The sequence below is a fragment of the Centruroides sculpturatus genome, unplaced genomic scaffold, assembly GCF_000671375.1.
Source record: "Centruroides sculpturatus isolate CEXI.00-Female unplaced genomic scaffold, Cexi_2.0 scaffold1537, whole genome shotgun sequence".
NCBI classification, from domain to species: Eukaryota; Metazoa; Arthropoda; class Arachnida; order Scorpiones; family Buthidae; genus Centruroides; species Centruroides sculpturatus.
In genome coordinates this window covers 60,315-82,434 of record NW_019385841.1, presented here as the reverse complement: position 1 = coordinate 82,434, position 22,120 = coordinate 60,315, and the positions used below count along the sequence as shown (strand labels likewise).

At 29.1% G+C, this 22,120-nt stretch overlaps 2 protein-coding genes across 2 annotated transcripts in view; both read right to left on the bottom strand.

The window, feature by feature from the left end:
- Window positions 1–10,520: 10,520 nt before the first annotated feature.
- LOC111642437 (protein SCAI-like) lies at window positions 10,521–21,448 on the bottom strand. The gene is made up of 8 exons (XM_023388791.1): window positions 21,275–21,448; window positions 20,664–20,915; window positions 18,299–18,485; window positions 18,074–18,164; window positions 17,849–18,003; window positions 17,483–17,656; window positions 10,734–10,834; window positions 10,521–10,664 (listed from the first exon to the last, which is right to left on the bottom strand). The coding sequence occupies exons 1-8, from the start codon at window positions 21,446–21,448 to the stop codon at window positions 10,521–10,523; spliced, it is 1,278 nt and encodes a 425-aa protein (XP_023244559.1).
- Window positions 21,449–21,688: 240 nt separating this feature from the next.
- The window catches only part of LOC111642430 (protein SCAI-like), a gene marked incomplete at its 5' end in the record, with an annotated part of 30,552 nt that continues 30,120 nt past the window's right edge, over window positions 21,689–22,120 (bottom strand). The window contains 2 exons of the mRNA XM_023388782.1: window positions 21,689–21,832; window positions 21,902–22,002. Coding sequence (XP_023244550.1) covers window positions 21,689–21,832; window positions 21,902–22,002 — 245 coding nt within the window. The remainder of the gene's footprint in view (window positions 21,833–21,901; window positions 22,003–22,120) is intronic.

Sequence of the window (22,120 nt, the reverse complement as noted above, 5' to 3'; positions counted from 1 at the left end):
GCTCATTGGCTGGTTATTTATTGAACACCCATATACTACGTGACGATTACTTATCCACATCTAAATTCCTAAACGGGGGCTGTCCTCCCAAAAGGCAATTTTATGGTATATACCCACAAGATGTTTAGTCAGACTTTCATTACCAAAATTAACTTATTCCAAATTGCCGGTTCAATTATTGGTGGATTGTCCAATGTTGCATTTCTTTTGATTTGGTTAAATCCACCGAGGAAAAGATAACAGGTTTCATTAGATATCTAGGGACTAACACTCCACTTATTTATCTTTAAATACGTGTACAGCATGTGTGTGTGTTCTGTTTTTCCTTAAATGTTACAAGCCCACTATAGGATTAGTATACAGAGTATACAAACTAATTACGTATAAGTTATTAGACCTCGGTGCTCTGAGCGGAAAGAAATCCGTGACCCGGTCCAAACTAATATAAATTGGGTACCAACAAACAAGTGTGATCAAGTGAAAGATGTTACACAAACATACTAAATTTATATGCAAACATGAAAATTATACAAGCAACAAGTACTTTATGGACAAAGTTTGAGTGGTCATCATTACAAGTCTGTAGTTCCTAATGCATTGCACTTTTTATTTTTTCGGTGTGTCTTAGTGTTGCAAGATTCACACAGAGCCATGCAATTCGTTGTAAAATGTGTTTTCCTACATGGGTAGAGGTAGCGAGTCATTTTTGCACATTTCTATGTAATTTTATTTTTCGCATTAACAATACATTATGCGAACAAAATAATAATGCTTACTAGAACCTTTGTAGGATTTAAAATGTAGTAAGCTCTTAGAAATAGCAATACTAAATTATTATCTAATATCATTTGAATTATTTTGTCGTACGATTAAAAGGATTGTAAAATTAGGATCTACCGTAAGTGGTTCCTGCTTTTATTATACAGGAATGGGATTACTTTCCATTTTCCTTATTACACTAATCTTTGCAAATTTATTGATTGATTATAAGTAAAAAATTCAGAGAAAAGATTTTGAGAAGTACTCTATCATGCAAAGATTTTAAGTTGCACTACACTTCTTGGTTGTAGTTATTATAAAGTGCCAAAATGTACAGTTGATTCTTTTCATTTTGGGCTGTCACAATAGTCAACCGGTATCAGTTTGTTCTTCTGGATGTCTAGATTTAATGTTTCTTCATCAGTCTTTCTATCTCTGAAATTTTTCCTCCTTTCTTGTTTTCAACTTTGGCAAAATTAGGAAGGAAAGATTAAATGGGAGTACGAAAGGTAGATGCTTTATGCCACTCTAATTACCATTCTTTATATATACCTGGCAACTCCTCACCATTCGTTGGGAAGGGAAGGTAATTTTATATATTTTTCAATAAAATGTAAACAAAATTAAATTTTATAACTGTTTTGCTGGCACTTAAATATTTTTGCCAACCACTGACCTTGATTTGATCAAACTATTCTGCTTTGTTGATGTGAAAGTTTCCAATAATTTAATTAATTTAATTTAAAAAATTCCTAATTAAATTATTGGAAACTTAAGATATTAATTTAACAATCAACCGAAACAAAAATTAATTTATAAAATGTGGAAGAATCGGAAATTGTGATGTGATTTTTCTATTTTGATTAATTGCCCCATTTCTATTAGAGAAAGCTGAGGGGCAGGAGACCACAGTTAACTATATGCAAACTGGAAATTGTTTATTTGATTAAAAAATTTACCTGAAAGGTGTTGAGTCGTGCTAGTCATATATCTGTTGAAGGAAAGTGTGATGCATGGGGGGTCAGGTTTCTTGATAGAAAATGTTGCCATCGGTATGTTTAAATTTTCAACAGAGATGAACTTTTTATTTTTATGAAATATGGTCTGTTTTAGAGATAATGTGTAATTATTTTTAGGCATACCCATCACAAAGGAGAAATGCCCTTAGCCTTTTGCTGTTTGTCTATGTAAATGACAGTGTAGACTTAAGAGACAGTCATTATCATAGGTGGCTTCGACATTCAACTACTTCAGTTTGCAGATGATCGGTGTTTTCGACAAAAATACTGTGTCTACTTTCGGAGAAAGCCATATATAATATGACAATATTAGTCGTCTTTGGGTCTAAGGATTAATTTAATTTCCATAAATCCAAGACTACAATTTTCAGATGGGGAGGACAGCTAAGAAAAACAGATATGCTAATCTTGCTAATCTCTCTACTGTCAATGAAAAGCCTATTAAATGAAGTAGTATACTTGGGCATGCATTTAATGGTATTGTGTTTCTTTGCTAATTATGTTTCCTTTGTCAAGGGTAAAGCTCTCTCCGGGGTAAACATAGCAATTGACATTGTATGCAAGGTGAGAAATAGATGCATGCCTATTTGTGTCGAGTTGATCATACGGCTTACCTTTATGGGGACCTTTTTGCTTTGATGAGATCCTGTTTGGTCTCGAGAGATTGATACCGATGTATGCTATTAGATCTGAATTAGGTTTTGGAATTTCCTCAAACTTTTTAAATGTATTATCCCTCCTACTAAAGGAGATATCCTGTAAGAAGTATATAATAATAAAATAAATTATAAATAAATATTTATGTGTAGTACAAGATAAATTACAGTGAAACGTTCATTGATTTACATGTGAATTACTGAACATTTTACCACAGGATCTGCAATGATTGTTTACAAATGATAAAATTTAATTACATACTTTTCTGTTTTTGAAGATTCAAAATTATTACTACTATAAAATGTAAGTTTTTCTTAAGTCATATTATTTTCAAAACTTGCAAAGAATTATCTGCCCTTAGCTCTTACCCCTTTACCAGTAACAGTTTTGTAAAAACTGCTCACTGGGTCAATGAATGGCACGTTTCGGGTTTCCGATTCTGCCGTATTGGGATCAGTTGTCATGTCGAGCGGAAGAGGGTGAGATGGGTCGTTGGTAAGGTGTATGGAATATACGAGTAATAGACACCATTAACAAGGAAAATCAAAAATTTAATGAATAACAAAATTACAGAATTATAAAAATATAAAATTGAAGACATGCAAATAGCTTAACCAATGTTATCTTTTTAATGAGAGGGTATTTTTTAGCAGTTGTTGACAAGAGGGGCAATGTTAAGTTAAAATCTCGTGAAAATTAGACAAAATATCCTTCAAAAATTCCAGATCTCGCACCTTTGTTCAAAATTTTTTTATTACATAACCATTGTGTATTTTTGATCAATTGCATTTGGTTTTTAATGATTTGGACTAATCTGCCAAGGGGGTGCCTCCAGGAGAGAATTTTGATGGGAAAACACCACGTGGCTGGCCAAGTTCATGAGAACGTCATTGAGAAAAGATCCAAGCACATTTATAATTACCATTGTTGAATTTTCTTTATGCACAGTAAAACTGATTTCTACAAGTTAGCCATGGGCTAATTGTATAAATGAGAACCATTTTGTTTTTTGTTCAATGTTGCAATTTTCGAGAACCTATTCATGACATTAGTGATACCAGTGTTTGGCAGTTTTAGCCACTCGATCATGATTTTTAAATGAGATTTTAAAGAACAATAAAACCTGTGTTAATTGAAATTGAATGATACTAAATATTTTTTCCAGTTTGGCAGGTTTCTGTTTTGAACAGGTTCCCCCCATGTTTAAAAAGTAAAAAGTTCTTTGGAACAAAGATTTCCCCATCACACCCCATACTTAAAATTTAACTACAAAACTCATTGGAAAAATCAAACATAATTTTATTCTTTCAAAATTGCATGTCCAAGAAAATGACATAATTACATTTTTTTTGTTTTTTGATTTGTAGCACAAAGAGATTCAGTATAAGCTTACAGTTTGTTTATAAGAGCAAAGCCTTACATAAAAACTGAGAAGAAAACGAAAGCAAGTGCACTTAGAAGTGATTCGGCATAGCTGCCAACGATTATTATTAACAGCTTTTGGGGAAATCGGTGCTTATTACATAGATATTTTTCGGAGTAAAATCTTCGAATTTGTTCCGATTATCTGACAGCAATGAGTTTTAATCACACCAAGAATTTATAATGTATTAAATACAAAACACCAAGTGAAAGAGTTTTTTTAAAACACTACTACATTTTTTTTTTCTTTTTTGATATTCATGCAAGAAATGTAGCAAAACACAATGTAAATTATTAACTATGCTAAACATTTTTTCCTTTTTTTTTTATAAAGGAAGTTAATTTAAAAATGTGTGCACAATATGCATTCATTCATTTAAAGGATTCTAGATACCAATGGTGAAATGAAATTTTGATTTGTGTTATTGCAATTAAGGTAACGTGCGAGAAAAAGATCGAAATGGACACTGGCGTGATTTTGCGTGGAATAAAATTTGGTTTGGCGATCGATTCTTGGGCACTTAAAGTTTCTTCCGAATTGTCGAAGTGGTGCGACTACTCGACTAATCGCCAATAATTTAATAATAAAATGGTTGGCACATCGTGTACGTACGTGAAATGTATAATCGGAATGTTCTTTTAAAGTTATTGCTCGTCCGAATAATGATCGCCGGTAATTAAATTACCTTAAGCAATAGATGAAAAATGTTAAGGAGATATAAAGAAGGAAAATTGCCCAAAATGACATGTGTGGCAGTTCTGTAGGAATTTTGAAGTATGGAATCTTTTTCACAATATAATAATTATAGATGGATCCTTAATGTTTGGGAATGTAATACTTACAAAAAGCAGTTTAGAGATTTCTATACTTAAAACTGAACTTTTGTATATTTTCAGCTATGATAATTTGATTTTGTTACCAGCAAAATTATTTGTGAAAATAAACTATTGTTGTGTCTGTCTTCCACTTTGTTTATTCTAAGTTTTATAATTTTTTAGCACTGAGAATGGTTTTCCAAAATGAATGCTACCAATACTACTGTAATTATTACATGAGATACTCTATCAATTTGATTTACTGTAACTGTCGAAGCTTCATCTCCCATAGTAGATGACAAGACATTTGAATGACTATCTCTAGGAAGCACCATGAACAAAAAATCCATTAATGAGTTGCATATCTTACAGGCTGTTAAAAAAACTTTTACAGCATGTTTTTAAATGTAATACATAAAATTGTGTGTGGCACCGTCTGTTATGAGATTTTGTTATAAAAAGCTTTTATATTTTTAATTATTATAAAATGGTAAAAGGCTTACTTTTTTAGGGTAGAGGCGAGTTTCATAAAAAGTTGTAAATCCTAATAATAACGTCTTCATTAAGTTCGACCTGTGTTGAGTTATGACACGACACCCTCTTGATCTTTAACCACCAAAATTTAATAGCATAAAGGCCATTTATACACAAGTTACCACGCCAAATTTTGTTTCTTCATCATTACTCCATCCAGAGGTATTAAACAAAACTGATGCCAACACATGAAATTTTTCGACTTTTCGACAAAGAAAAAAAACCTATTGAAATCATATCAGATTTGACCCTCACTTTCCCTTGTTATGTACTGTACATGTAACAGCTAGAAAAGTAAAATGGTGATTCTGCAACAGAGAAGGAATTTTGTGTTCTGAAACAGACAATATCACCAAAGAATGTTTGTCTTACTTAATAGATTACTTTGAAATTGTCTGTGAAATTCACGTTGCACAATGATGAGTGATTTCAACTTTGCGTAACATGAAATGCCTTCTCTTTTGCAGAATCATCAGTTTTGTTTATGGTGCTTCCTAGTAATAGTAATAGTAACAGTAAATAAGACATTTGAATGCAGATGGAAGATGAAATTTGGACAATTACTCTATTGAACTGGGTGTATGTTGCATACTTCTTGGATAATAATTAACACAATTACAGTGTATTTAAAATTGTAGTATACATTTTGGAAGACCCTGAATATTAGTTGAGTAACTGAAATATTATGATCAATATTTAATGTACAGTATACAACAATAATATAAAAAACTTGCATGTTTTAAACTTTATTTTTTGTGGTTTGCAAATAACTTATTCTGACCTAAAATTGCTTACAATGCTATCATCTATATATATTATATAGTATTACATGAATATACATAGTAGGATACAAAAAGCTAGCGAATGTGGTATATAGTTCCTTTCCTTGAATAACTTAAAACATTGACGCACAACTATCTTCCAAAGAATCCCCTTGGGACAATACATTTTTTCCAGCACTTGTACAGCTTCTGGAAGCATTACAAACATAGCTAACTTTTGCAATCACCTGTAATGCCTCCTGCAATGCCACTTTTATCTCATTCAATGATTTAAAACGGCATCATAAATGGCCTGAGATTGTTTTGAATCATCAAATAAGGTAAGAGAAGCATTGCAGGAGGCATTACAGGTGATTGCAAAAGATGGCTTACAGCAATGCTTCCAGAAGCTGTACAAGTGTTGGAAAATGTGTATCGTCATTCAAGGGGATTCTCTTGAAGTTGGTTGTGTGTCAGTGTTTTAAGCTATTCAAGGCAAGGAACTGTGCTAAGTGCCTGAACTTTTGGATCCTACCATATATGTATTATTTTGGACAATCTCCATTAAAAAATAAAATGAATATGAGATGAAATTTTAAAATAATCTTGGTGTAGATTTCAAGTCAAAACTAATTATATTCTTGTGATGCAGAATTTTTCTAAGTTCTTGCACCTCAAAATGGAATCATTACTTAAGCTCAAAAATCCCTGAATCAGGAAAACTTAATGTAAAAATTAAGCTTTGGATTATTGCTTATTTCTTTTACAAATTAGAAATCAGATATATTCAAGTAGTTGCACCACTTCCTTATATGTAAATATCATTTTTTTTCCTTATTTTGGATAAAATTTTTGGTAATAAAAAGTACAGAGCAAGATTTTTCAAGTGTTAAAGGTGTACTGACATGAAAATTTATTTATTTGGAATCTCCAAAAAATCTATGATTTGTATGATTCAAGATGGAGTAAAACTAGAGAATGACAAATTAGATAATTTAAGTTATGGCAACTTGACTTACATTTTATTAAAATGTATTTTTTCCTTGACTTTTTAAATTTAAATAAATTTTTAATTCACGAGATTATTACTTTATCTTTTTAAGAATTATAAACATATATATTATGTCATTTTGTTTCATTTTAGACATTTTTATATAGATTTCATACACATCTGTATTGTTCTTATACATTTAAACAATATAATAATCTTTTGTGGTAATTAGATTAAGAGGAGTCTCTAACAATTAAATCCATCAAGACACTATTATTATTAAAACCGAGGCAGTTAAGGCATCTGCCTGTAGCTCTGGAGGATCTGTGATTGAATCTGAGTGAGTAACCCCTAAAAAATTTTCACGGGCAGGCCATTCTGGATATGTCAATCTCTGTCCCTTGGCACCCTGATCCCACTGTGGGCCAGGTTCAACCCATAATGGATATGAAAAAAAAGGAGCCATAAGGTGGAGAGCAAAAAAAAAAAAATAAAGAGAGAGAACAAACTGATATCCAGACAGAAACTACACTGAGCATATTCAAATCCAAGAGTGAGCAATTCAGTGATTGAAACATTAAAAAATTAACGACAGTGAATTTTGGATGAGAGATTATTATTTAAAGCTCATTTTGATTTGAAATATGTAACCAGTGTTAAAATATTGAGTAAATATAAGGTGGATCAATAAATAACCAGCCAAGAGCAACCTGCCAGGCTTTTTAACTTATGTATCAATCCATCCTTCTAGTATAATTGTTTTATTTTTATTATAATATAAATTTTGGAAATTTAATCAATTTAGAATAATCAGATTTTAAGCAACTTTATGCCGCTACAATTTAAATAATGTCAATACTAATTTATAAATAATCAGACTGATTCAATTTATTTTCAATCATAACTTTAGTTCTTCTGTGTTTCATTTTGATATCATGCAAAATATAGATAAATTTGAAAATTTTTATCAAAGCCTAATAAAATATCACGTTACAAATACTTTTTTTAAAAAAAATAAAGTAACAAATTAATTTGTAACCACCGAAGGATATACAGTAAGATCCCACTTAATGATGATTTGATATAACACAGTCTGCTCGAAGCCTAAAAAAAAAAGGTCAAAATTTACGCTGATTTTAATTTTCGTGGCATTTCATTGATTTGTATATAATATGATTATTTGTGAACACAAACCAATAAGCAAAACATGGCAAAAAGTTGTACTTTCTTCGGTGCAATTTTGGAAAAAAATATATCATCATGGATGCCATAAGAAATATCGATTTTGCTTGGCAAGAATTAACTGATAAATGCACGAATGAAGTGTGGAAGAAGTTATGGCTGAAGGTATCCAAGAATTGTCAACGAGAAGAGCCTGTTGCTGTACCAAAGTCAACCTAATTGATACAACAGGACTAGGAGATGGAGATAAACAGGATATTGAGGTTTCTGGTGAGAGTCTTACCAATGACAACCTTCAAGAACTGGCAGAACAAGGAATTCGTATAGAACTGAAAACATGGAACTAAAAAATTTCTCTACAGATTTCCTTAGTAAGAGTTTGGTAACAATAACCGAAATCATTGATCAAATTGTAGCGAATGATCCAGATTTTAAAAGGAGTGCAGAAGCAAAATGAAGCATTTTGGATGTGATCTTCTGCTACCGACATTTGCTTAAGGAAAGAAAGAAGTTTAATTTGTCACAAATGAAACTTAATGACTTTTCTGAAATTCTTGTGTTTTTGCAATAAAGTCAGGACCTTCATCACAAAAAATGAACTTAACACAAAACGTATGCACACAAAAATATAATTTAACATATATTATTATACAAATTAATATAAAAATAACTTAAAATTAAAGTAAAATTTGTTTATTTTTGGTCACGTGTTCCCTTATCCCTATTTAATCTATGTTAAAATAACGTCGTTTAATGCTGTTTCGTTTAGTGCTTTGTCATCTAGGAATGCATTTCCGCATTAAGCGGGGTCTTACTGTATTTTAAAATGACGACATGAAAATTTGTTTATAATAATACATCAGCTGAACTTCTAAAAAAATAATAAGAATTGGAAAGTCCTTTTAAATTTCAACAAGTATTTTATGTAATGTCATGAGATACTTCTATTTTGAGCAATGTATTAAATTATTAATTGTTACTTAATGTTATTACATTTATCTAAAATAGTATTTCACATATTTTTGCTGTTCTTTTATTAAGTATTTGTAATAATAATATTATAAACAGATTTTACTCTATCCTAAGTTGTTTAATCTTGAATGTAAAAGTAATGTTTATGCTAATGTTTTTATTGGTGTAGAATTTGATAATATTGAGCTTTATAAGAAACCAAATTATTAAATTCATGTCAGATGACCTTTAAACTTGACAGGTAAACTTTAAAATTTGGAATGAAAATTATTAATTATTTAGGAATGCATCTTAATAAATACGCAAGTTTTTACTACAAATATTTTTTAGTAAGAGCAATCATAATCTATAAAATAAATTCTCTTATAAATTCAAACATAATTATTTAACTCTTAAAATGTACAACTTTTGTGCAAATGTTTCAATGTTAAAATTCATGAAACATTTAAAAAAAAACAAATTCCTTAAGTACAAATTAAAATTATTGCATTAAATAAAATGAATGAAAACATTCAAAATATTAATAATAAACCTAATAATCTTGTCATAACTAAAATAAAATATATACATTACTATAAAAAACCTAATTTTAAAAGGGGAGTAAATGGAATTATGATAAAAAAAATCTAATATTCCAAAAAATAACAAATATTTTAAATTAAAAAAAATATATATATTTAAACAACTCAATAAGAATTAAAAAAAAACAATAGATTAAATTGAGCACTTTAAACTTAGTGAACGTACCACTTTTGATAAAAATATTGACTAGCATCATCCGAACGGCAATGAATCACATAACATTATTAAAAAATATGTAAATTCTCAATACCTAAATTCAACAGCACTAATTAATCATTAACGACTTATAATAAATGCAACAACTGAACAGATTTTTTGGAACTTAACGTAATAAAAATTCACATTCATCTTTCCATTGCAGATACCTTCGACTATTGCTTCTCTTTTAAAAAAGATCTATGTTTGATTTACCTTCCCTAAGGTCATTTCTTCCCGTCTTAAATCTTTTGTCGAAATAAAATTTGATAACATCGATTTTCCTAATCTTATTTCAGTTTTTCGTCGACATTCTGAGGCTTCTTGGTCCCCGGGGAATATGGATGTAATTATGATTATGAAACAATATAGTGATAGATTATCTTCCATAATTATTCAGCTAGCTTTGTTAATTAAATGCAAATGAAAACAAAGCTGGCTTTTAATTAAGTAACTGATGATGTCACATTAGAAAAAAAATTCGGGAATATGTTGCTATCAGAGAGCATAAGCAAGGGTATAACTCTTGCCATTTCATTCTCTATATAATATTACATAAAATGATATTCCTTGTAATGGAATATAAGGGAAACCAAATAGGCCTCAAGCGAGGGTAAACATCACCACCTGTCAGTCGGCATCGTCTGTTTCAACAAAGAAAGATCGCATGTCTAGAGCTGCTGCTAATTCTAACACTGCTCGTCTTAGACTGGGATGATCGAGCAACTCACTCTCAGGCAAAGGAGGATGTGAACGAGGAGAAAAGCCATGACCCTGCGATATATTTTAGCTTTAATTTTAATATATTTGAATTATTTTAAGAATTAAATCTCATGCACTTACCTTAAAGAGCCGATGTAACCTTAAGACAATATGACAAAATATAAATCTTAAAATTAACAAGCGCAAGAAGTCATCTCCATAAAACTGTAAATAAGCTGGATCTATAAATGATAAAGATTATTTTAAATACAGTTTAATTAATTTTTTTTATGGTTAACTTAAAAATGAACCATTTCTAATATGGAAATTACAATGAATTCTTTATCAATTCCAGTAGGGATTAAGTTACAGATTTTTAAACTATATTAATTTAGCTAATTATGCCTGAAAAATTGTAACCAAATATAAAAACTAGATGATTATTCTGTACCAATTTTCACTGAGTAAAACAAATTAACACTCTTACTGCAATAACATATGAGAAATCTTAATATAAAAGTTAAGGTAAGATACTTAAAAGGCAACTTATTACACAAAATCAACACATTAAATTTTTTATTGTCAATCTAGATGATAATTTGGACGATTAAGTAAATAATCTTGATAGTTTAAAATGAAGTTATCATGCATAATGTTAATTTGTAGTAAAATTGATTACAATTTCAAGACTTAATTTAGATTCACAAGAAAGAAAATTATTATAGATACTGTATAAAAGTTCATTCCCTTTCTAAAAGAAGAATATATATTAATTCTTAAATTCAATTTACATCATTTCAGTTCTTTGACTTAAACATTTATAAAAAAATTTCTTTCACAGTCTAATTTTGATGATGCAATTTATATCTGAAAAACAACGACATATTATATGCATTAATAATATACTCAGCTTTCATATAATATATATATATAATTAAAGATAAATCAAGTTTATTTAATTACAAACAATAAATCATTGATTAATTAACCCGACAACAGTCTAGTGACAAATTTTTCTGGTTACTAATAAATTTAATAATTAATTAATTAATTTCCTGATTATTTTATTCTTGGGTAATCTCTGTTAAAGTCAATTTAAAAGTAGATGAAGGCTATACTAATAATTTTTGCAAAATTTCAAGAAATAGCAAATTTCAGCACATGGCTAGGACATATACAGTAGGATCCCAATTACCTGAGACAAACCCATACACAAATACACTACTTTTCTTATAGACAACTTGCATGTGATGTATATCGTAGGGTCGAAACATCACAAACTCACATGCACAACACGTATTGTGCATGTGAGTTTGTGATGTTTCCACTCCAGTTTAACCTCACCTGATACATGACTGAGTAATCAAACTTTAAACGGGAGAAAGTGTAAACTTTGAGTGGTTCACCTAATGAAGAGAGACAGTGTAAGCAAATTTTAAAACAGAATAAAATAAAACAAATTCAACAATTACAAAAAAAAAATAAATAAATAAAAACTACCACACAACTTTTAGAAATGAAGCTATGCAATGGTCAATAAAACTATCATAAAACATACATTTTTAGTCAGTACAATGATACAATGGACCAAGTGTTATAGTTTATTTTAAGGTACTTAAACTTCTATTGTTAGGAAAGGTATGTTTTGAAGAACTCTTTGGATCAAACCAGCCACTTGCTACAAAATTGAGCTTTAAGTAATTTGTATGCTTTTGTATGGTTAAGGGTTAAAAATTGGGTTATTAAGACAAGACGTTGCCATATATTATCTATGGCTGTGAACTACAATTGTGAGAATACGAGCTAGGTTCTGAGTCCTCTGATTGTCAAGTTGGTAGAACTCACTCACAGGGTCACCGGATGGCTTTAAATCGATCAAGTGGGGAGCACGATGGAAAAGTCATTAAGATGTCCTGGTTTCGAGTAATAGACAGACAGACCGGTTTTTAAACTCAACAAATAAAAGTTTAATAAAACTAGAAATCTAAGATATACATATTGCAAATTAGGTGAGTAAATTCGGATAGCATATGATTAAACAATGAGGTGGCTATTTTACTTTCTCGGACGTGAAGAGAGAGAGTTTACAATTTTCTAACAAAATATCTCAATTCTTTGTTGATCGTTGATAAGATGTCAACGATCAACAAAGAACTTGACGAGGATTCACCATTGAAAGAATGGCAAGTGTCTTCTCCGGGGATTTTGTATTTCCCTTTTTGGGCGGATGTCCACTTTAATGGGAGCACTTAAGACCAAATGTTAATTCATGGGAACATTATGACAAATGCCCGGAACTGTCGGTGTTTCATCCTTTTGTGCATTTAGCCTGGGAAAGTGGTCAGGTGATCAGCAGTTGTATAGAACTGAAGGTTGCTTTTGCAGGTGCAAGTTTGACGATGATTTTCGTTGATGTAATGGTGTCGTTTTCCTCTCCTTTCACAATCAGATGTTATCATTTAGCAATTGACTGTTAAAATTCTCATCCATTTGTTGATAGAGAATACCATTTGATCCATATATGGTGCAATGTTTTTCCTATTGTGACAGATGTTATTTAATTTTCTTAAAAATGGATTTTAATATCCCTAAAATCATGGATTTCACACAATTCTCTAAGAATAAATTTGTCATCTTTGTACAGATCAACTCCACTATAGATTAAAATTTTACTTCTGTATCAGTTGGCATTTTGACTAGTAAGAGTTGTTAAATAACCAAGTAAAAAAAATTCCATTGAGTTGTGTAACATTCCCAGCTGTTATGAAATCTTAATTAAAAAATAAATTTTATATTATTAAACATAAATAAAAATGCCACACAAATGTATTTATGAGAGTTTGTTATAGAAACTTTTTATATTTTTAGTTGTTATAAAATGGCAAAAGGCTTAATTTTGAGGGCAGAGATGAATTTTATAAAAAATTTAAATGTTAATAATGAGTAAAATGTTCATTAAGTCTGACCTTACTCATGACATGATCCATGATCTCCTTGATCTTTAACTACCAAAATTTAATAGCATTGATTCCTCTAATATACAAACCTCCCTGAAAAATTTCAAAATTTTCAGAACAAAAATCCTGCCCACTCCACACACACATTCATACATACAGAAAAACAACCTTGAAATTTTTTTGCATTTCTTGATGTTTTAAGGTTCTAGTCCAAAAATGCTCTCAGTTTTTCCTCTGTTATATGCAGGGTGCTTATAATTAAAGTTCCACTTTGAAATGGCCATAAAATGAAAACTACTGGACAAAATGTTATCAAACTTGGTAATAGTGTACAGGACATCATGGATTTTATTTACCATGAAAAAAACGTTCAAAAACTCACCACCAATGGGAAACAGCGCTGTCTGCAATATTGTTAAATGAAATAAGACATGAAGACATCGTTGAAAATGTTTTTAATCGGTTTTAAAACAAAACTGTTTGTGGGGTTACTCCTGATATGCTAAGAGCTACTGTTGAGAACACAGTAATGTGATGTAACTTGCTTATCAAAAATGGTGGACACCACATTGAACATGCTCTGTAACGCATTTTAAAACTGATTATATAAACATTTCCAACAATGTCTTCATGTCTTATTTCGTTTAACAATATTGCAGACAGCGCCATTTCCCGTTGGTGGTGAGTTTTTGAACTTTTTTTCTGCGGGAAATAAAATCCCATGACATCCTGTACACTATTACCAAGTTTGATAACATTCTGTCCAGTAGTTTTCATTTTATGGCCATTTCAAAGTGGAACTTTAATTATAAACACCCTGTATAATAGAGATAGAAAAGTAAAATGTATGTTTTTCCATCTTGTACATACAATAAACATTCAGATGAAAGTCAAACTATATAAACATCCACGAACAGCATGGCACAAATATGGTGCAGGAGGCAGAGAGATGACAATTTGGTCACATGAGATGACATTCATGCAAGTTCTCTATCTTGTTATTCATAAAAAAGTTTAAATAATAATACATATTCCATTTAACTTCAATATGAGACAACCATATTCACATTAAAATGTAACTGAGATGATATATCTTTTTATTCTTAAAACTATTGCATGTTACATATTAGCTGTATAATAAATAATGTAAAAATTGTTGTTCTTATGTATAATTAAAATCCCTAGTGTATAAAAAGATATTTAAAAATAAAATACATTATAAATCTTATATTCATAATTTTTAATCCCAAACATTTGTGGTCCTCCATTTATTCAAATTTTTGTTATCTGAGATAGCACTAATCCACATTACCTCATATAATAGGAGTTCTACTGTATATAAATAATATTGTAAAACTGTTCTATTATTATTATACTTGTTTTTTTATTAATTTTTAATAATCAAATGATAGAGCCAGATTACCTATTATATTAAAACTTATCTAATTAATTATACAGATATCTGTATTATAATTAATCACATATCATCTATATATTGGGTTGTTCGGAAAGTAATTTCGATTTTTTATTACTAGAGGAATTACATGTATTTTACCAGCCAATTTCATTTTAAACCACATTTTCATTATATATTTTGACAGCTGACATTTAAAGGCTTATTTGTAAAAAATTTTGTTTGGTTCTGTACAATTTTTTTTTCTTCGGTGTCCCATCAAATATGGAAAATCGACAGCATCATTTTCAGCATATTTTATTTTTTTATTACCAAAAAATCAAAAATGCTGTTCAAGCAAGAAAAAAATTGTGGTACATGTATGGAGAAGATGCGTTGAGAGAAAGACAATGCCAAAACTGGTTTACAAAATTTCGTTCTATCCTTCAATATTCACCACCTTCTGGATAGCCAGTTGAAGCCAACAAAAACAAAACAAAGGTACTGATTGAAGCAAACTGCCGAATAACAACACGTGAAATCACTAAGAGATTAAATTTGTTGAATTGAACTGTTTATGATTACTTGAAACAAACTGGTTTCATTTCAAAGCTTGATATATGAGTTCCATATGTTCGTAAGGAAATGCTCTCTTTGGTGAGATTTTAAGGAAATTTTTTTTTGAGCTTTTACCAGACAATTTAACGATTAATTCGAAAGCGTACTGCCATCGAGTATACAAACTGAGTAATATCATCAAACAGAAAACGCATCCAGAACTGATCAACAAAACAGGTGTAGTGGTTTACGATGATAATGCCAAATTTCACACAAGTTTGGTAACTCGTCAGAAACTGTTACAGTTTAGATGGGATGTGCTATCACATCAACCATATTTGCTAGATCAGGCACTCTCAGATTATTACTTGTTCCGGTCTTTATAAAATTTTTTAAACTGTTAGACGTTTACTTGAAATGAAAATGTCAAAAATTACTTGGATCTGTTTTTTTCGTAAGCAAACATCAAAACTTTTATAAATGTGGAATCATGCTACTATCAGAAATGATGGCCAAATATTTGACCAAAATGTTCAATAAATAATTCAATAAAATATTTATTTATTATAAAAATATTGTTTTTTTTTTGCCACGGAAAAAATGAAATTACTTTCCAAACAAACCAATAATTAATTTGCCAAGTTCTAGTCTGATAGTTAATCTGGTTCTATCATTTGATTATTAGTATAATTCGGGCTTGGTTTTCTATATAATTAATTCTTATTATTCTTATATTAACTCTCAATGTAATCTTAAAATACACTAGCAGATCCTGCCACATGATGTTGTGGCTCAAAATGTATCTATTATAAATGTATAACACTTTCCCCATGGGAAGAAATTTTTTGAAAAATCCCTTTTTAGTGTATATTCTGTTGATGTACCCTATTAAAATGCAATCAAAAACGCAAAAAACCACATCTAAAATAGTATAATAGAAGCCAACTTCTTCATGGTAAGCCTTAATCCTAACAATCTCCCACCAGTGGGGGGAATTTCGACACGTATATTATATAAAAACATGTGCGTATTCGAATACAACGTTGTGTCAAAATTTCAAAAAAATTGGTAAGAACAAATGAAAATTACATTTTTATTTATATAGATAGATAGAAGATGATCTGCTTTAGTTCATCCTCACAGAAAAGCAAACTTAGGTCACCATACTTGTAGCATCATCTGTTGGACATAAAAGCCTTAACCTAGATGATATCTTTTAATTTATATGAATGTTTACCGGAATAATATACAGCCTATGTCCACCCTGAAGTTCCATTCTAAATATTGGCAAAAGAATTTTTGAAATCGGATGAGTAGTTTTGAAGATTACCTGCTACATCCAAACTTACAAACATTACCTCTTTATAATATTAGTACAGATTAAAAAAATGGTAATATATCATCACAATAATATTTTTAAACAAACCTGTAATAAATTTCAATCAATCCTTGATTTTAGTTAAAAAAACTTCTTTTACATTATTAAATTTCTATGAAAATATCAGCAATTCTGTCTTTATTTCACTGTGTTAGTTTTAAATATCATTTATTTATAACTGATTTAGAAAAATAAGATTATTCAATGTATTGAAAAAATTATGATATTCATTGGTACAATTATAAATAAGATAGATATTTAGAGATTTAACTTCCTAATTATACTGAAAAATAAATAACAACAACAAAGACTAAAAATTTAAGAACATTTATTAATTTCTATTTTGTAATTTGTAGATTAATTAACTAATCGAATAATTATTGGATTAGTTAATCTTAACATGAGCCTTAAACTTCAAAAATATTAAAAGTTACTTTTGAAAAAGTTTTCTAAACAGATAAAAAATGTTGCAAGCACTCTAACATTTATATTATTTTAAAGTAAATTATGATTATGTAATTGCTGATGGGTTATATTTATTTTTAAAGTAATAATCACTGAGTTTTTTCTAAATGATAAAATCAAATAATTTAATAAAATTTACCAATATTTCGAGACCTAGTGAGTAAACGACTAGCTTCACTCATAAATCGATCCATATGGCTTTGACCTTTCTCCCAGAGTGTTATAGGAATATCCACAATATTGCATATAAAACATAATGCCGTTAATGGACTATGAAGAAACAGAGTAAACAGACTGCCATTGTGCTGTTGATCTAAAAGTGTTTTTAAGTTTTTTTTTAAAAAAATTATACATTTAATATTTAAAAAAAAAAAATACATTAAAGAAGTGTACTGAAGCAATTACCACGGAAGGCAGCTGNTGTTTTTAAGTTTTTTTTAAAAAAATTATACATTTAATATTTAAAAAAAAAAAATACATTAAAGAAGTGTACTGAAGCAATTACCACGGAAGGCAGCTGGTACATCTTCGGGTGACATCAGTACCACCACAGGTTGTCCAAAATAACGAGGTATGTGTTGGAAGGCATGACTGTTATCACTGTCGACAATCAGTAATAAAGGTTTACGGGTATAAGGATACAGATCGCCTGGGAATAAACTGGAGGGGAAAAAATTTTGAAATAAGTACTTTTTTGTAAAATTTTTAAAATAAAATAATAAATCCTTACCAATGCATATCTTTCAACTGAATATTTCTTTTATTTGCATGATCTGGTTCACGCTTACTGTTGGTGGCGACACCTCCATAATCGTAACCCACTAAAAAAGTTGAGATTAATATTTATAAATGTAATAATGATACAAACTAATAAAGTAATGAAATTTAAAAAATATTTCTTTATAGTTGAACTGACAATAAGATTTGTTAGACTTTAAAAACATTAAATACATACTGTCATCAGGATGTTTAATATTAGAAAAACTTCCATCAGCTGATAAATATAATAATAATACACCATTTGGCGGAAGTTCTTTAAATCCTGATGCCAAAAACACAAATAATTGACTGAAAGTTGGTTTATACAGAAGATATTTGTGTGGATTTTCACGCTTCAGAGGTCTTTGTTCACCGTTTTCTGGCTGTAAACAATAATTTATATAAATTTACACAAACAAGTTTTAAAACTGATTAATCATAAGTATAACATTACAAAAGGCAATCTTCCAGGTGCAGGAGAGGCATCATACAATTGTGTAGTGTCTTCTTGGGGTTCTCTTTCTAAAGTTTGTAGCATACGAAACATAGGGTCTTACTGTATTTTAAAATGACGACATGAAAATTTGTTTATAATAATACATCAGCTGAACTTCTAAAAAAATAATAAGAATTGGAAAGTCCTTTTAAATTTCAACAAGTATTTTATGTAATGTCATGAGATACTTCTATTTTGAGCAATGTATTAAATTATTAATTGTTACTTAATGTTATTACATTTATCTAAAATAGTATTTCACATATTTTTGCTGTTCTTTTATTAAGTATTTGTAATAATAATATTATAAACAGATTTTACTCTATCCTAAGTTGTTTAATCTTGAATGTAAAAGTAATGTTTATGCTAATGTTTTTATTGGTGTAGAATTTGATAATATTGAGCTTTATAAGAAACCAAATTATTAAATTCATGTCAGATGACCTTTAAACTTGACAGGTAAACTTTAAAATTTGGAATGAAAATTATTAATTATTTAGGAATGCATCTTAATAAATACGCAAGTTTTTACTACAAATATTTTTTAGTAAGAGCAATCATAATCTATAAAATAAATTCTCTTATAAATTCAAACATAATTATTTAACTCTTAAAATGTACAACTTTTGTGCAAATGTTTCAATGTTAAAATTCATGAAACATTTAAAAAAAAACAAATTCCTTAAGTACAAATTAAAATTATTGCATTAAATAAAATGAATGAAAACATTCAAAATATTAATAATAAACCTAATAATCTTGTCATAACTAAAATAAAATATATACATTACTATAAAAAACCTAATTTTAAAAGGGGAGTAAATGGAATTATGATAAAAAAAATCTAATATTCCAAAAAATAACAAATATTTTAAATTAAAAANGAACATTAAAAAACATAAATTGTATGTTTCAATTAACTTTTTAAAAAAAAATAAGCAATGACTATCTTGTGAATAAATACATAAATTTTTGGGTATTTATTCACAAAATATTTACTAATTATTATTTTATTTTTTCACTTATATTAATTATTAATATTTACTAAATTAAAAATTCATAGACTAAGGACAAATTTATCATAAAGTTTTTTAGATTAGCTATGTATTTAAACAGACGTAAGTTAATTTAACACAATCATATTGATAAGATTTATATTAAATAATTTTAAAAATTAAATTAATAAAAAAAATATTGCTTTATTCTTTAAAAGCAGAATTTTCTAAAGAAAACAATTATATTCTTAAAAACTGAATTATGAAAAACATGAAAATTGTATGAAATTTGTAATTTTCAATACAAAATTAGGATAGCTGGATGGCCAAGTGATTAAGATGTCAGTCTACCATTCTGTGAATCCAAAAATGAATCTGAATGGGTCAAAAACCCCAGGAATTTTTTGAGTGTAGTCAGTCCCAGCTATATCAAGCCTTGCCTTCCCATTATGGATGTGGCCAAATCCAAGATGGCTTTATTTAAAGATTCTCTTAGTGCCCACAGGGCAAAATAAATAAATAAACAACTACTTTCAAATTTCTATTATAACATTTTTTTTTACCCTCTAACATCAATTTACAAGTACTTGCTTAATGCAGGACTTGATTAACATGCAAAATTAATTGTGGCAATCCCTTTATAGACATGGCATAAGTTTTAATTAATGCAGCTTTAACAGCCACTTTTCTTAACATAGATACCATATTTGATTAATGCGATTTTGATATATGTGATAACATTGAGGGATTAATTAACCATGTTAATCAACAGATACCCATAGTAGAAATATTACTAATCTTAAACATTAAAGAAAATTAACAAAAATTATACTTCATGATCTATACATATGTAAGAAAAAAAATAAACTCAATGTTAAAGTTGTAAAGAGAAAATAATAATTGAATAATATGTTTGTAAGTGCAAATTTAAAATTAAATAGGTAAACAACTATATATTTTTAGCATTAAAATTCTTGTTTCACTGAAAATGATATTTTGGCACAACTTTGTTTTAAAATAAATTTTCATTGTAATATGAATAGTTACTTTTTAAGAAATTTTAATTGTACCTGGTCACAACAATTGCCTACAATTAGAATTTCTTGAAGAGTTAAATGATTGGATGGCAATTTTTCAATTGGAGGTGTATTCAAAGGACTAAGACGATGCGACAATACAATGGAAGAAGAATCCACATCCATGACATTTACAAGATTATCTGCTTCAATAAATGATCTGATTTCACCTAGTACCAATGACCATTCTAACTGATCTTCTGGTTCATAAGTAGCTGTATAATCATCTATTTGCTTTGCAAGTTCCTAAAAAAAAATTTAAAAAACTAAATTTAATAAACCAAATANTTTAAACAACTCAATAAGAATTAAAAAAAAACAATAGATTAAATTGAGCACTTTAAACTTAGTGAACGTACCACTTTTGATAAAAATATTGACTAGCATCATCCGAACGGCAATGAATCACATAACATTATTAAAAAATATGTAAATTCTCAATACCTAAATTCAACAGCACTAATTAATCATTAACGACTTATAATAAATGCAACAACTGAACAGATTTTTTGGAACTTAACGTAATAAAAATTCACATTCATCTTTCCATTGCAGATACCTTCGACTATTGCTTCTCTTTTAAAAAAGATCTATGTTTGATTTACCTTCCCTAAGGTCATTTCTTCCCGTCTTAAATCTTTTGTCGAAATAAAATTTGATAACATCGATTTTCCTAATCTTATTTCAGTTTTTCGTCGACATTCTGAGGCTTCTTGGTCCCCGGGGAATATGGATGTAATTATGATTATGAAACAATATAGTGATAGATTATCTTCCATAATTATTCAGCTAGCTTTGTTAATTAAATGCAAATGAAAACAAAGCTGGCTTTTAATTAAGTAACTGATGATGTCACATTAGAAAAAAAATTCGGGAATATGTTGCTATCAGAGAGCATAAGCAAGGGTATAACTCTTGCCATTTCATTCTCTATATAATATTACATAAAATGATATTCCTTGTAATGGAATATAAGGGAAACCAAATAGGCCTCAAGCGAGGGTAAACATCACCACCTGTCAGTCGGCATCGTCTGTTTCAACAAAGAAAGATCGCATGTCTAGAGCTGCTGCTAATTCTAACACTGCTCGTCTTAGACTGGGATGATCGAGCAACTCACTCTCAGGCAAAGGAGGATGTGAACGAGGAGAAAAGCCATGACCCTGCGATATATTTTAGCTTTAATTTTAATATATTTGAATTATTTTAAGAATTAAATCTCATGCACTTACCTTAAAGAGCCGATGTAACCTTAAGACAATATGACAAAATATAAATCTTAAAATTAACAAGCGCAAGAAGTCATCTCCATAAAACTGTAAATAAGCTGGATCTATAAATGATAAAGATTATTTTAAATACAGTTTAATTAATTTTTTTTATGGTTAACTTAAAAATGAACCATTTCTAATATGGAAATTACAATGAATTCTTTATCAATTCCAGTAGGG

Bases quoted from the DNA above. Each gene is read 5' to 3' on its own strand.
- LOC111642437 (XM_023388791.1), bottom strand. From the start codon at position 21,448: ATGGAAGATAATCTATCACTATATTGTTTCATAATCATAATTACATCC. The intron at 18,486-20,663 runs GTACAATTAAAA...TATTGTTTACAG, and splicing joins TAGGCAATTGTTGTGACCAG to CCAGAAAACGGTGAACAAAG. The intron at 18,165-18,298 runs GTATGTATTTAA...CAACTTTTTTAG, and splicing joins TATTAAACATCCTGATGACA to TGGGTTACGATTATGGAGGT.